The following is a 13,882-nucleotide window of genomic DNA, read 5'->3' on the forward strand; positions in this document are numbered from 1 at the left end:
AACAGTCATCCTATATGCTAGCTAATTCTGTGGGTGGGTCTGAAGTAAGAAAAACACAGGGATGTGTAAAATGCTAATGAGTGCTTCAGTCGTTAACAAGTGCCCTAGTAAAACTATCAATTAAAGTAGAACTGCTTGAATTTTGACTCTTATAATACTTTCTTAACTCTATTTTCTCTTGGACTTAAGAACCTTTAAGTTGGCTGTATCTCTAATTTTTTAAGTACTTTCATAGTAAATGCATGCACAGTGAAAACAATGTTACTTTAAAATTATCAATCTACTGTTTATCTAGCATGGCAAACTCAGACTAGGGACTATTTCTTTCTTCCACACCACATTACATTAAAAATGGCATCATTTGCTTTATTTAGATAGTTTATGTTGCCTAGATAGTATAGTCAAGGTAATCCATATATACTATAAAATTAGTTGAGCTGTATGCTGCATTTATTTTTAAAATTTATTTTCAAAATTTTGACATATGAGAAGAAAATCAGCCAATTACACAACATGATAGCTGTCCTACTAGTTGAGACATTACTAAGTGCATTATAAATAATTAAAAAGTCACACTTGAGTTCACAACTCTTAATAATTTAGTATAGAATGCACAACTTAAAAACATGTTAATCAAATTGCACTTCAGTTTCCCTACCTATAGAAAGTCAGATGACTTTGACCTACAGTACGTGGATTCAGTTTGGCAAGAATTATTCATTAGAATTAAGGATTCAAAAATTTGGAAAGGGCAAATATAGAAATAGTCTGCAAAATGGTTAAATGTATTTGGGAAGAGTGTCCAAACAGATATGGAGGAAAAACAAGCACTTTAGAAGTTATATTCAACACCATAAATGTAGGATGTAATAAGATAATAACATTCAAGAGCCCCTCTTTTCTTCCACTTCTTTAGCATGCAAGTGATCCATAGGAAACAAAAGAAGCAAAAGTATTCCCAAACCTCACATCTAGCCTCCATTATTGTGAACCTCTTTGAAAGAACCTTCTTTATTGCTGGCAGAGTAAAAGCAGACCAGTAGTTTACACAACGATGAGCTTCCTTTCCGTTTTACCTATTCGAATAGCATGCCTAAGAAAATGTATTACAGCTTCCGAGAATTTCCAATCCATCTCAGAAAACATTGAAACAACCCTCAGAAGACCTGGGCTAAGAACTTTGTTACCATCTTTTCCCTTCCCATAATTTGAACTTCTCCCTGACCACCTTCTCTAAACAAATAAAAGAATCGCATGGTTTCCAAATTCTGAGCCCTAAACAAGGCAGCCAAGAGCGAAGGCAGGAAAACATTAAGAATAAACAAGATAGGGGCGCCTGGGTGGCTCAGTGGTTTAAGCCTCTGCCTTCAGCTCAGATCATGGTCTCAGGGTTCTGGGATGGAGCCCCAGATCAGGCTCTCTGCTCAGCAGGGGGCCTGCTTCCCCCTCCCGCTCTGCCTGCCTCTCTGCTTACTTGTGATCTCTCTCTCTCTGTCAAGTAAATTAAAAAAAAAAAAAAAGAATATAGAAGATATACTAAATGGTTACAACCCACGTTCTTACTATTTTCCATGATTTATGGAACGTCTGCATAATGGTTTGAACAGGTGATCTGCCATGGAAAATCTATAACTAGATTAAAGAGAACTAAATGTCTATTTTATAACAATCCATCATCTCGTATTCAAAATTTTATACCCAGAAGTGACTTAAGAAATTAATTCTGAGGATGTGATATACAGAGAATCAATTTGCTATTAATAATTCTGTTGCCATGGGCCAGATCCTGAAGACCTGCCTCAAGCATTCCATCTGTAGGAAAAGAAGGTTTTAACCAGCAGAGTGCAAAACAGCAAAGTGCTGGGAAGATCTCAGGTGGGCAACAGCTTCTTTCTTCTACACTTATTTTACCTTATACTATACATGTTCTATTTTTCCCTCTTTATCGTCATTAGTTCGTATTCCTTTGTCACATGTTCTGTTTACCATGAAGAATGGAGGCTTGGAGGCTCTCCAGAATGTGTGCACTGGACCCCTGTACTTGTCCCCAACACTGTCCTTTTTTGCATCCCTACTACGCAGTGTCGGTGCAGAAATGGCAAGGAAAACAGTCCTTCCCTGAGTTTGCAGTCTATTCAGGGTAGTCTGACGTTAATCAGAATTTCAAATTACACCGTGACAAGTTCTATGCAGATAAAATCCAGGGAGGATGAGAATATGTGACAGTGGATAGGAGAGATGACACTATGGTAGTTGTAGGCAGAAAGTAATATGAAACAGGTCTCAGTTTTGTACACATTCTTATCCTTCAATGCCTGTCTTTTTGATGCTCCTTCTGTGTTTTCTTCATATATAAGCTTCCCAAAGCTTTTCTTGTCCTGTTTTTCTGAGTATCAGCTCTTCTTCTGATTTTTTCAATTCTATCTTCTACAATATCCCAAGAAGCCCATGCCCTGTTAACCTTTTTTTTTTTCTTTAGTTAGATCAATGAAAAAACATGAACCTTAGAATCAAATAAATCTCAGACTGAGGTCAGTTAAGCCACTTCATGATTGAAACACTTTAAACAAGATTTCTTAACATCTTTGACCTCATTAAGAAAATAAAAACACAAAAAATCAGCGGACTGAAATTGTCAGTCTTTGAGGGATTTGAGCAAATGCCTATAGGCTTCATTACAGAAGAAATAATGGCCTTAGAGAAAGAAGTCATCGAGTACCTATCTGTAGGATGACTGAATCAATTAATATATCTAAAGAAGGAGGCTACCCATTAGATACTGGCTGGATTAGCCCAGAACAGAGAAAAAAGGGGCTCTCAGACACCTGTCGAGAGTAGAATCCAAGCCAGTACGGGGAATAGGCAAACTTAACGACTGAATTTTAAGTATTTATAGCCCATTTTAGCCCTTTCCATGAACTATCCTACTAACGAACTTTTCTCTTACGTACTGTGTGCTTAAAAAGCACCATTATTTTTTTCCTCCTGGGAGAGAAAGAGTTGTTCCTTCAGTTTTTATTTTTAATTTTTTTTTTTACAATAGATCCTTTTATTATTTTTATAAAATGTTTTATTTGTATTTTAATTATGCTCTATGTCCAACGTGGGGCATGAACTCACAGCCCTACTCAATAAAAACTTATTTTATATTTATCATCTGCTTATTATGTGCCATGTAATAGATTTGTTGCTGGGTATTCAGTGGTGATCAAAACAGAACTAGTTCCTGCCTCTGTCTTCAGTAGAAGTTTCATGGCACATACATGGCACATATATGACAAGCTTATATATATAAACAAAAGGTAATAGGTGCAGTCAAAATTAGATTCCTAGCCTACAAATGAGATGACAGATCCTGGTGCATTGTATGATCATCAGGGTGATGAGACTTCTTGGAGAAATCCACCAACATTTATCTAGCTTACATTCCTGCATTAGTTTTCTTGTTGTATTTTATTTCCATAAATACCTACATCAAAAATCAGTGAGAAGGTCACATGATATGAGTACAGCATCCAACACTGTTAGATAAATGTCGGTCTCTTCCTACCCTTTTTTCCAGTTCTAACTTTAAAAAAACATTTCCCGTCTATCTTAACAATACTGTTTCAGCAAGTATCAGAAGTGTGAAATTATGGTTGTAAGCACAACGTAGAAGAAAGGAAAGGATGAGTCAAATTTCTCTACCTAGAATAACAGGCAGTAGATCACTCCCACTTGTAGCACATACATACTTTCTTTTTGTTAGAATTATATTATGAGACGGTGGCAGGAATAAAGGCATGCCACATACAAAAGGAAATCAACTAAATAGCACTGAATGAAATATCTGCTAAATTGCAGTAAAGAAGTTCTATTTATAATTTATGGTAAAATTCTGATTAAAACTTATTTGAAAAATATGGAGGGAGCTTGTAATTTTCAGCTCATCATGTATTTAAAAAACTGGAATCTATAAAAATGAAAAAAAAAGATGTTGTACAGCTTTACTTCCACATTTTATGAATCTGATGTTCTTTATACTAATAAAAATAAAAGAGTAATAAAAGAAATGAGTTACTAAGCTAGTATGTTATGTCACTATAATGAATGGTAATGGGGTATTTTGTTGGAGCTGAAGATCAATATGATTTATTACCAGATGCTCTACTGATAAAGCTGATAATGTAATAATCAGAGGAGTGAAATTCACCTAGAGCTTCACATATGTTCTCATCTCTTCTTATAAATTTAATTTATTGTAGCTTTATCTGATACACCACCTCCTCAATATAGGCAAATCCAATGGGACATTATTATTTCGTATAACTTTTATGTTACTAAATTTCATGATAATACAAAATCTATAGAGCATACAAAATAGAAAAAACGCTCTGTTGTAAAAAATGAAATAGACTACATGAGATAAACTATTTTAAATGTCACACATTACCTTCATCTGTTATATCTACAACTCACTGTTCTTTTGTCAGCCGACAGCAGTGTTTTGTTTTTTCTTATAATCGGGATTTAATCCACCCACTCCTGGGTCCAGGACAATCGTGCTCCCAGAGATCTTACTAACTCTCTCTATTCTCATCTCTCTCTAAACCCACTGTCTCTGACTTCTTAATGATGGTAGTTTTCTGCATCTTCAAATCAGTCCACGTCTGTCCTTTAGAGTGACAACTGTCTTTTTTCAAAACACTCTTTCTCAGCCAAACTAAGCCCCTCCCCTCTCACGCTGGCCCTTTGATCCTCTTATTTCTGTTGGCTTTCTCTTCTATCACCTCCTTTCTATTCACTATTTCATGGATTTAACCACCAACTTTTATTTTACAATATTAATTTCTCCAAAATCTTCACCTTAAGTCTTTGTCTTGCTTCAAGTTACTATAGTCTGTATTATCTGATCACCTCTAAAAATCCCACTGGCACCTCAGGATTTCACACATTTTGTTCACTACCCTCTCCTTTCCCAGGTTTTGTCCTGTCCTTCAGCTTCTTACATGCAATGATAAAACCACCAACAGTTCCCCATCCCTCATACTTGAAATTCTGGCATCATCTTTGGTTCATTTTTCTCCATTAGTCCCTCATTTCACCAAATGCCCAAACCCATGAATTCTGCTCCTATATTAACTACCATACTTGCCTCCACACCATCATTCCCACTGCTACTTAGCTCCTGCTTTTATGACATCTCCCCTCCGTCAACATGATAGCCATCTAAGGAGGTCTCATGCCTGGCAGTGTGTCCTTTTGCCAATCACTGGCACACAGCTATCAGATGAATTCTTTGAAGATTCTGATGAAAATTCCTATATTCAAATGCATTCCAAATAAAGATTTTGGTCCTTATACTATACAAGGCCCTCCATGAATTGGTTCCAAACTACCTTTCCACTCTCTCGGGTTCCAAAAGCTATACTGAACTCCTGTTTGGTTGTGTCTTACATTTCCATTCTTATTGCCAATGTTTCTGATGTTCTATTCATTTTGAAAGCCCCTTCCTCATTTTTGCATTTCCATTCCCTACCCATCCTTTAAGACCTACCTCAAATGTTACATCTTACACAAAGCCTTCAAAGATGAAGGTATCTCACTTACTGAATTACTATTTATTAAGCATGTAAAGCTCTTTGTGTGTTATTTCATCACAAATTAACAAAAACCCTTAGTTTCTGAATAGAAGAGAAGCTCACAGAGGATACACAACCTGCCTACAATCTCACAGATAGTGAGCGTATAGCTACCTTGAACTTCATTTGTTTCTCTCTTACAACATGCATTAATTCATACCTCGTTTCATAGTTTTTAATTTTCATTAAATTTGCCAGTTACTTGATGGGAAAATCTCTGGAAAATTCATGCTGCCTTTCTTATAGTAAGTGTTTACTTAATAAATGCTCTTTGGATAGATGAATATACTATTATCCTATTTGAAATCTTTTTATATCTTCCTACTATTTAGTTTATCATATATAACATATATTACATCTTCTGACCAAGACAAAAGTCTTTCATTAATCTGTGGCTCTAAAATTATACAGAGATGTCTTTTCTGAGGCATTATTTTCCATGATGCCCCAACATGCACCTGTTACTCTAATTAGGCTCAAATATGCAATCTCTAAAACATCATGTTCCCCACCTGTCTCTCATTTCTGATGTTTCTCTTCTGTGGAATGCCACCTGCCTCTTCCAAAACCATATATTATTCTTTTTCCAAAGGTCAGCTAAAAGATACTTATAAATGCCTTCGATGAACAAAACTAAATTTTGATAATATTATTATGTGCATACATTATTTCATGTCTGTGTCAAACCTCCACAGATTCTAGACTCTTTACAGATGATCATGTTTTATACTACAAAGTTCTAAGCATATTTTTAAACACCTATTAAATACTTTAAATGATGTTAGTGGTCTTGTGCATTAAAGTTAGTCTCATATAAATCAAATTAAAGCAGCCAATGGGCAAAAAATTAATAGTTTTTGAAAATAACTTAATTTTTGTGCCTACCATATAGACTTATACAAAGTTAGGCTTATTTTATCATTTCAACCTAAAATGTCCAAAACTATGTATTTAAACTTTAAGAATTGGCCTCTAAAACAATAACATGATAGGCTGAGCAGTTAAGGATTGCTGTCTTAGCTAATGGATATTGAAGTAAAGATTTTTCCCTAATGCTTACTTCTCAAGGTGGGAGAAGCAGTTCATTTTACATCTTACATGACCTTATTTTACCCACATGACTTATATTTGGCAAGAACAAATGCACACAGCAGTTCCATACAAAATGAAGTACTTTGTCAAGACAACAAATTTGATAGAGATAGCCACTGCTCACGTAGGTTAACATACTCACTAATTTAAAAATCTTGTATTTTCTGACTTTATAATTTTACTCTTTTTATACCTTCTGGCAGACTATACAATAGTTCAAATGAAATAGTGAAACTGCATTTTAAAACCCGAGTTCTTGAGGAGGCAGAACATCATCTCATTATCTTGATTCTATAATTTATTTCCCCAGTTTGGTCCTCCTAATATCTCTTCCCTTCAAGGTAAACTTGGACAGGAGGGGCAGATCTACAGACTCAAATTGTCATACTATGTACAACCACACTCTTATTTTTCCTAAATACCCTAATAACACCTTCCCAAGAAAAGGACAAGTATGATTTATCCTTTCAAATACATTCCTCTTAATTCTACTTATGTTAAGAAAAAGAAAAACCCTAGCACCTTCAGCACGATATTTCTTTAAGCAAAGTCAGGCTCAATGTAATTCTGAAAAGAATATTCGTCTAAACTAATTGATCCCATTGGCCTTCAAGAAACCCAGAATCTCTAAAGAAATTCACGGTTTGGGTCACTGTGGAGGTGGAGAGATGAGAGGAAATTTCAGGGCACATACATTTCTGTGATGGTCTCTGGCAGATTCGTGGGAATCTCAGTGAGACCTTTCCCACGACAGTCTACGATATTGTTGCTACACGTACAAGCAGCTGGACAGTGCAGAACACTGCAAGAAGGAGCCATAAAGGACTGCTGACCTGCAAGAGAAACAAACAGCAATGTTTTCCCTCCTGGAACTGCGAATAGTGAAACACATGAGCTTATCTCAAACAACAGAGCATGTTATTTAACAGAAATACATTTCTCTAAATATCTCAGCATAAAATTGGTCCTCGAGTGCTAAGATATATTTTAGGCAGCATGCATTTATAGTTCTAGGTCAACACTCAGATGAAGCAAATGAGATTCTTAAAACTAATTATGAAAATGATCATTTTTCAGACTTGAAATAATTGTTAAGAAAGGCTAACCTCAGACCTGAAACTGGAATTTGATTCAAAACTATTCTGAGTTCCAAAAAAAGCAGCAGTTTCAGACTAACCTAGATTTCATTTCTGATAAACTTAAATAGAGTTTGGTCTTTATTAAACTTAAGTAGCGTAACTTACTCTACCCTCAAAAAAAAAAAAAAAGAAAAGAAAAGAAAGGGAAACAGTAACATTTTCCTCTTGAAAAGTGTAACTGTTGATTCTAAGTAAGTAATCATGCACCAATAAAAGTGGGGAAAATCAGATCTTGCTAAGTTGGATGTCTTGAGAGGTTCAACATTTGTGCTTTCTTTGAAGTTATTATGATAATTTGTAACATGCCATTCTGTAATTATTAATCTAGACATCTGTAATTGTTAATCTAGACAGTTCTTTTATTCAGCTTGGCCTATTCTACAATGTTAGCATTAAGTAGTTACCTGCAGGCATATATTTTTACTACTCAGTGTTTGGAAACAAAACTGTTTGGAAATGAGCTTTGGTTGTTGTAATGACGAACAACAGAATGTCGGTCGTATTGTAGGCATGGGCATCTGCACACACTTGGCTATTGGAGCAAGGGGACAGCCCTCTCTGATCTGCAGCGAGAGGGCCTGAGCGGTCATGGACACCAGGAAGATACTGCAAACTCTTTACTAACCCAAGCCCTCAGAACAATCTGTCAAACTTTACAAAAATTGGTCTCAGTCTAAAAAAGAAACGTGAACTTGCCTTCTTCCTCATCTAGAAAACAGGAAGGGAAAAGTGAAGAGAGAAAAAAGTGGTTAGTAACGAACTGTTAGTCATTGCATTATTTAATTTTTTACAAAGCAATCAGATCTGAAGAGAACATTCCCATTCCATGACATTATAAGAAAATTTTGTCTGGGTTATAAAAAGTGTGGAAAAGTATATAAAAAGTTCTAAAGACAACATTAAATCAGAATCTTCTGCTAGTACTTCTTCTTGTGCCTCCTTTAAGGAACAATTTGTGACGCATTATATATATTTCAAAATTTTGTGTTATTGTATTTTGAACAGGCACTTCTGATGAAAAACCAGCCCTGTATTTATAAAATAAGATATATGTAAATATGTATCAGATACTTTTAATATATTGTTTTATAAATAAATATAAATATAAGCATAAATATCAATAAATATATGCATTGGTAATCTGCCGAGATTGAGATGCCTAGACACAGCTGTGTGATCTTGGATAAGGCTACTTAACATCTTTTTCTCAGCGTTTTCATCTCTAGTAGAAAGATAATATTATATTTCACTACAGTTGTGATGAGGGAGGTGAAATGAGGTACATATATGAGAAATACCTAGACTGGAGCTCGAACATATAGAAAGAACTAAGTGAATGTGACTTCCTGAAATTTTTATATAGGCTGTGCCTTATTTTCGTTTCCAGATTTTCATCACTAAAGCTAGTCGTTTATCTCTTAGAGTAGACGTGAACCACTAGTATTCACGAAAAGTATGTTGTCACTCTGCAACTATAGTCGAGTTACTTTTTTAAATTTCCCAGCAGGGATCCAGGATTAACCATATTTCCAATCATTAGCAGAAAAGCAGACATACATTATTACTTAACAGGAAAATAAGCAGCAAACAGAATTAAAGTCTAGGAATTTCCTAGAGGTCCCCAGGAGTGAAAATTGAGAAATCTTCCATCCTCACTTCAGAGGAACCTGTCCTTGCCAATCACACACATCCTAGAACCTATTCTCAACAGCGCTAAAACAGAGGACGTCCATGGAGTGATTAGTGCACGACGGTACGCGTTAGTGAGCAACATGGAAACTCTGAGAGCATGCATTCTCCACAGTTCTCCGACACGGCAGCGTAAAATCAGACGACAACGTAAAGGTTCTTTCTCCCTTACCACTGCAGACAAATTCGCGTTTTTGCACCTCAGCTACATTATGGCCCCGCAGGTGGGAGGGGCCCATACACTGAGTGTAGAGACCCACCCGGGGCCTCTGGCGCAGCCAGTCAGACAGCCAGGCCAGGTGGCAGTCGCAGTAGAGATTGTTTGAGTGCAGTCGACTAGAGAAGAAAGAGACAATTTTAAAGCAAGAAAAACAGAAAACGGTTACTTTGAATATTGAAAAAAAGAGTCTTCATAATAATCTACAGCTTTATTTCTTAAAATTTCAGTAGACAAAGCTAAAGTAGTCCCGATCTAATTCGTTCTCTCAACATTAAACTGGTGTACAACTGCAGAATGGAGTTTCTCTTCATTTACCTCTAAGCCAACATCCAGAAGCTTGAACATGACCATAAAGATGATTTCCCTATGTTCACTCAAAAGAGTAAAAAGAAACAGAGATGTCCAAGGCAAATTGCTTTGCAGTCCCAACATACTGACAGCCAGTTGGGGTAGGGTGGGGGGAAAGGGGAGGTGATGGGTGGGGCAGGGGTGGGGGTATGTTCATAAAAGTCACAGCTCCCAGTATGAATGATCCCTTAGTCCTGCTGTTGTTAGTTTCTGGAGGAACTGCTTGCAAAATCTTTTTAGCAGGTCACTTTCGTTTTTTGCTGAACAAGATAGAATAATAATTCAATATAAAACACTTCTTTCATGTCCCTATTCTGATTTCCTTCTTTTTGTTTAATAGCAGAAAAAGGGATTAGCTGCTTTTGGCTCTTGGGACCCTATCCTCAAAGAGCAGGAACTGAAATGAAAAGACATAAATGGCTGGGAGTGAAGGAATTAAGTGAGCCCCCCTCTCTGTGTTGGCAGGGATCCACACCAGACCATGGATCCATTCCAAGTGGCAAATAGCACTTTTCCATTAATAAAATATCAGACAAATGTATCCACTAAATTAGGTAAATGACTTCAAATTGGCTTTTATGTTTTCTCAAACTAAAGAAAAGGACATCCAAAGCTATAAATCAAAGCATCATTTCCAGAATCATCTATGACACAGTAATACCATTTTAGTCCTTTTTAGCTGATGTGCTCAATTCTAACCCAATAACAGTAATGGATATTAAACAATGGAACTCAGTCCAGAAAGATAATTGGACCATAAAAATGGAATTTTTAAGTAGCAGTGATAATACAGAATAATGAAACAACCAAAGCAAGGGAATTTCAAGTTAGAAGACTGTTTTACATTCTCCTTGAGCCTGTAAGATATGGAACAGACTGTCTTGCATCAAAACTTAGACGGCCTGCCCAGAACAAAAAGCTACATTTTGCGAAAGCTGGGTGACCTCCAGCTCAGTTTGCTTGGAAGTCAGAGTGGCATCCTTTGGAAACCACGAAGCACACTCTACCTCATTGTTCTAGAAACATTTTCATCTGAATCAAGCACGTTACAACGAATCAATTCCGTGTGCCTAAATTTGAAGTGAGAAAAGAACATAAAACTTTAAAACCCTGATTAGCAAAACAAACTACGATGGATTTCTATAGGAAAATAAAGCACACTATCAAAAAGGCAGATGACAGATGTTTCCACATTCTCAGTGGCCTCATTTTTGCCATTTAGGAGCCTGTTCACTTTGCATTTTAAAAAATTAGCTAAAGTGAATGGTTAGCAATGAATTTCATCAAATATAGTCTTGGGTGAACTGGTCTATTCACTTGGTCAGGTTAGGCGCATCAAGAAAACGGAATTCATGTTATATCTGCATACTTTCAGAATTCCTTTATTTTGTTAAATCATATTCCAAAGAAATGATAATGATGTGTTGTATCATACATAGAGCACCATATTTTAGTGACCAAAAAAAGGACATTCAGATTGGTACTATCCAAATCATTAAAAAGCTGGCAATTCAAATGATTTTTCATTAAAGAGAAAAAATAAATGCAATACATTTCCAGTTATAAACTATTATAAACTGAAAATTATTTTGAAAACTCAATCAACGTACATATATCTCCCACTTAAAAGCACATTTGTTTTTTTCAAGAAGTTCAATGCTTTACTTATATTTCCCACTATTTCTCACACGTTGTATATATAGTATTTTTGAGGCCAGGGTGATTCTTAATCTGAGTTCAAACAAGATTTATCTCTGAAAATGCTTTAACTAACTATCCCACTCTGGGCTTTAAGGATTAATTTTCCTCCAAGAGGAAAAAAAAATAGCTGCAGCAAATACATTATGAGAGGACAAGTTTTTATTCACCTAAAATATTTTAATGTTCATCTTCTAAAAAGATATTTTTTTAAATACAAATGCTGCCACAACCTTAGTTACAGAAGGACTGGAGAGTTATGTTGTAATTTTACACTACAAAGAATGTAGGAGATCCAGTTCAGCTTTATTAGGTCTGCTTGTTGTACAGTAATAAAATCATAAAGATTTACCATTTATCATTTCTGACAGCCAATCAAGGAGTCTTACATTTCTTAATGAAATGTGACCTCCGCAAGAGCTCTAAGTAAACGTCTCCCTCTCCCCCAACTTCCCATGATGCATATCATTGAAAAGAAAGCTTTCATGTTTTTAGAATGATAGTTCGTTTATTCAAATATCACATCTAGCACTTTTTAAAAATGTGGTGTTTTCCTTCTCTACCCCGTAATGAACTCATGATTCTGTTCTTTGTTTACAAAAAACAGTACTTTAGGGGAACACTTAATTGATTAAATTGACCTTTAGATATATATTGTGGCTACTTACAAAGTCCTAAGTTTAGGCATGTGGTTGAAACTTGCCACAGAAAGTCTAGTAATGTTGTTATTGTTGAGAGTGCTGTAGAATAATAATAAAAAAAAAAGTTAGACATTTCAGGTAATGCACATTCATTGGTCATTCTATATATTAATAGTGAGACAATGAGATTATGTTTATGCAAGACAACTATGTGGTAGAAAGGTAATAATATAAGGAATGCCCTATATTTTAAACAAGACAATAAATAAATGTGATACATCAACATATTTCTATGCTTTCAGCTTTATCAAATATTTGTGACAGATTTGTCTTATATTTTTGACTATTCACATGTTGCCCTTTGCACCATGTGCATGAGTGAGTATGTATTTATGACACGGCTTAAGGAACTAACATGAGATGTTCAACAGTCAGTAAAATCAGGCAGCTGGATTTCCTTAGAGGGGCACTGTGTGTAATTAGTATCAGTAAATGAAGATATTTGAAATCTCCCAAAGAGTCCTGCTAAGTATTCTTTATTGTGGACATTGGCCATGCCGCTGCTAAGTATTCTTTATTGTGGACATTGGCCATGCCGCTGTTGAAATCTGAGTAGCAAGAATGATATCTGCACTTGGGATTTGCATTGGATAGGGATAAAATGTCAGGCTGTAGCAGTTTATTGATACATTCTAGCAGTTTTATGTGGCAGGCACATATCTTGTCCTTTGCTTACTGTGGTGTGGTAGTGATCACGGTTTCTTGATGCTAGAGTCAGGAAGATGGGTGGTCAAGGCAGAGATGGTGAAAATAGCATAATTCTTGCTTGGTTTAAATTGTTCCTACTTTTCCCCTAACACAGGCGTTGTTTGTTATTATTTTGACCATTTCTACTATGACCAGTAACAGTTCATTCATCTAGTATTTCCTAAAGGGTTTTTAACGTTAGGGCAACATGGAATGGTATAAAAATAAATCAGGCATAAAACCTGTCTTAAAGTAGCATATAGCCCAACTGGGGAGATGAAATACACAAATTATAAAAACTTAGAGTTAATAAGGTTAAGAAGAGGTCCCCCCCACCCCCCGCCCTTCAGAGAAGTCTGTCTATGACAAGAAATGGACAAGACAACTACCCCAGGGCTGTGATTGTGCAGTGCAAAGATGGAAAACAATTCTCGTATAGAGAAAACAGCATGGTGGGGTAAGAAAATCATGCAAGCTGCTGAAGGAGGCAAGAGGACGGGATCAATGGCCAGTGGATAGCATTTGATAATGGAGACAGGTCTGGAGTAGACTTGGTGAATTCTCTTGCCAGTGTAAGCCAGGCAGGGAACATAAATGGAGAGAAACAGGTTGTATATACAGTAACAGGACACAGAATGAGGACGAGAGATGGAGAGGAGCACGCAGAGAGCTGGGGACGAGGAAGAC

The 13,882-nt window shown here is 36.1% G+C and overlaps 1 protein-coding gene across 4 annotated transcripts in view; it reads right to left on the bottom strand.

Annotated features, from left to right (window-relative positions):
• SLIT2 (slit guidance ligand 2) overlaps positions 1 to 13,882 on the bottom strand; it is a 350,509-nt gene that overhangs the window by 110,599 nt on the left and 226,028 nt on the right. For 2 of the 4 annotated variants that reach the window (XM_032854235.1, XM_032854255.1), the window contains exons 7-10: positions 12,476 to 12,547; positions 9,714 to 9,877; positions 8,549 to 8,560; positions 7,408 to 7,546 (exon numbers count right to left, since the gene is read on the bottom strand). In XM_032854235.1, coding sequence (XP_032710126.1) covers positions 7,408 to 7,546; positions 8,549 to 8,560; positions 9,714 to 9,877; positions 12,476 to 12,547 — 387 coding nt within the window. The remainder of the gene's footprint in view (positions 1 to 7,407; positions 7,547 to 8,548; positions 8,561 to 9,713; positions 9,878 to 12,475; positions 12,548 to 13,882) is intronic. The other 2 variants (XM_032854244.1, XM_032854264.1) reach the window with 1 other exon arrangement.

This window comes from Lontra canadensis, unplaced genomic scaffold (assembly GCF_010015895.1).
Source record: "Lontra canadensis isolate GAN:19392208 unplaced genomic scaffold, GSC_riverotter_1.0 scaffold1, whole genome shotgun sequence".
NCBI lineage: Eukaryota > Metazoa > Chordata > Mammalia > Carnivora > Mustelidae > Lontra > Lontra canadensis.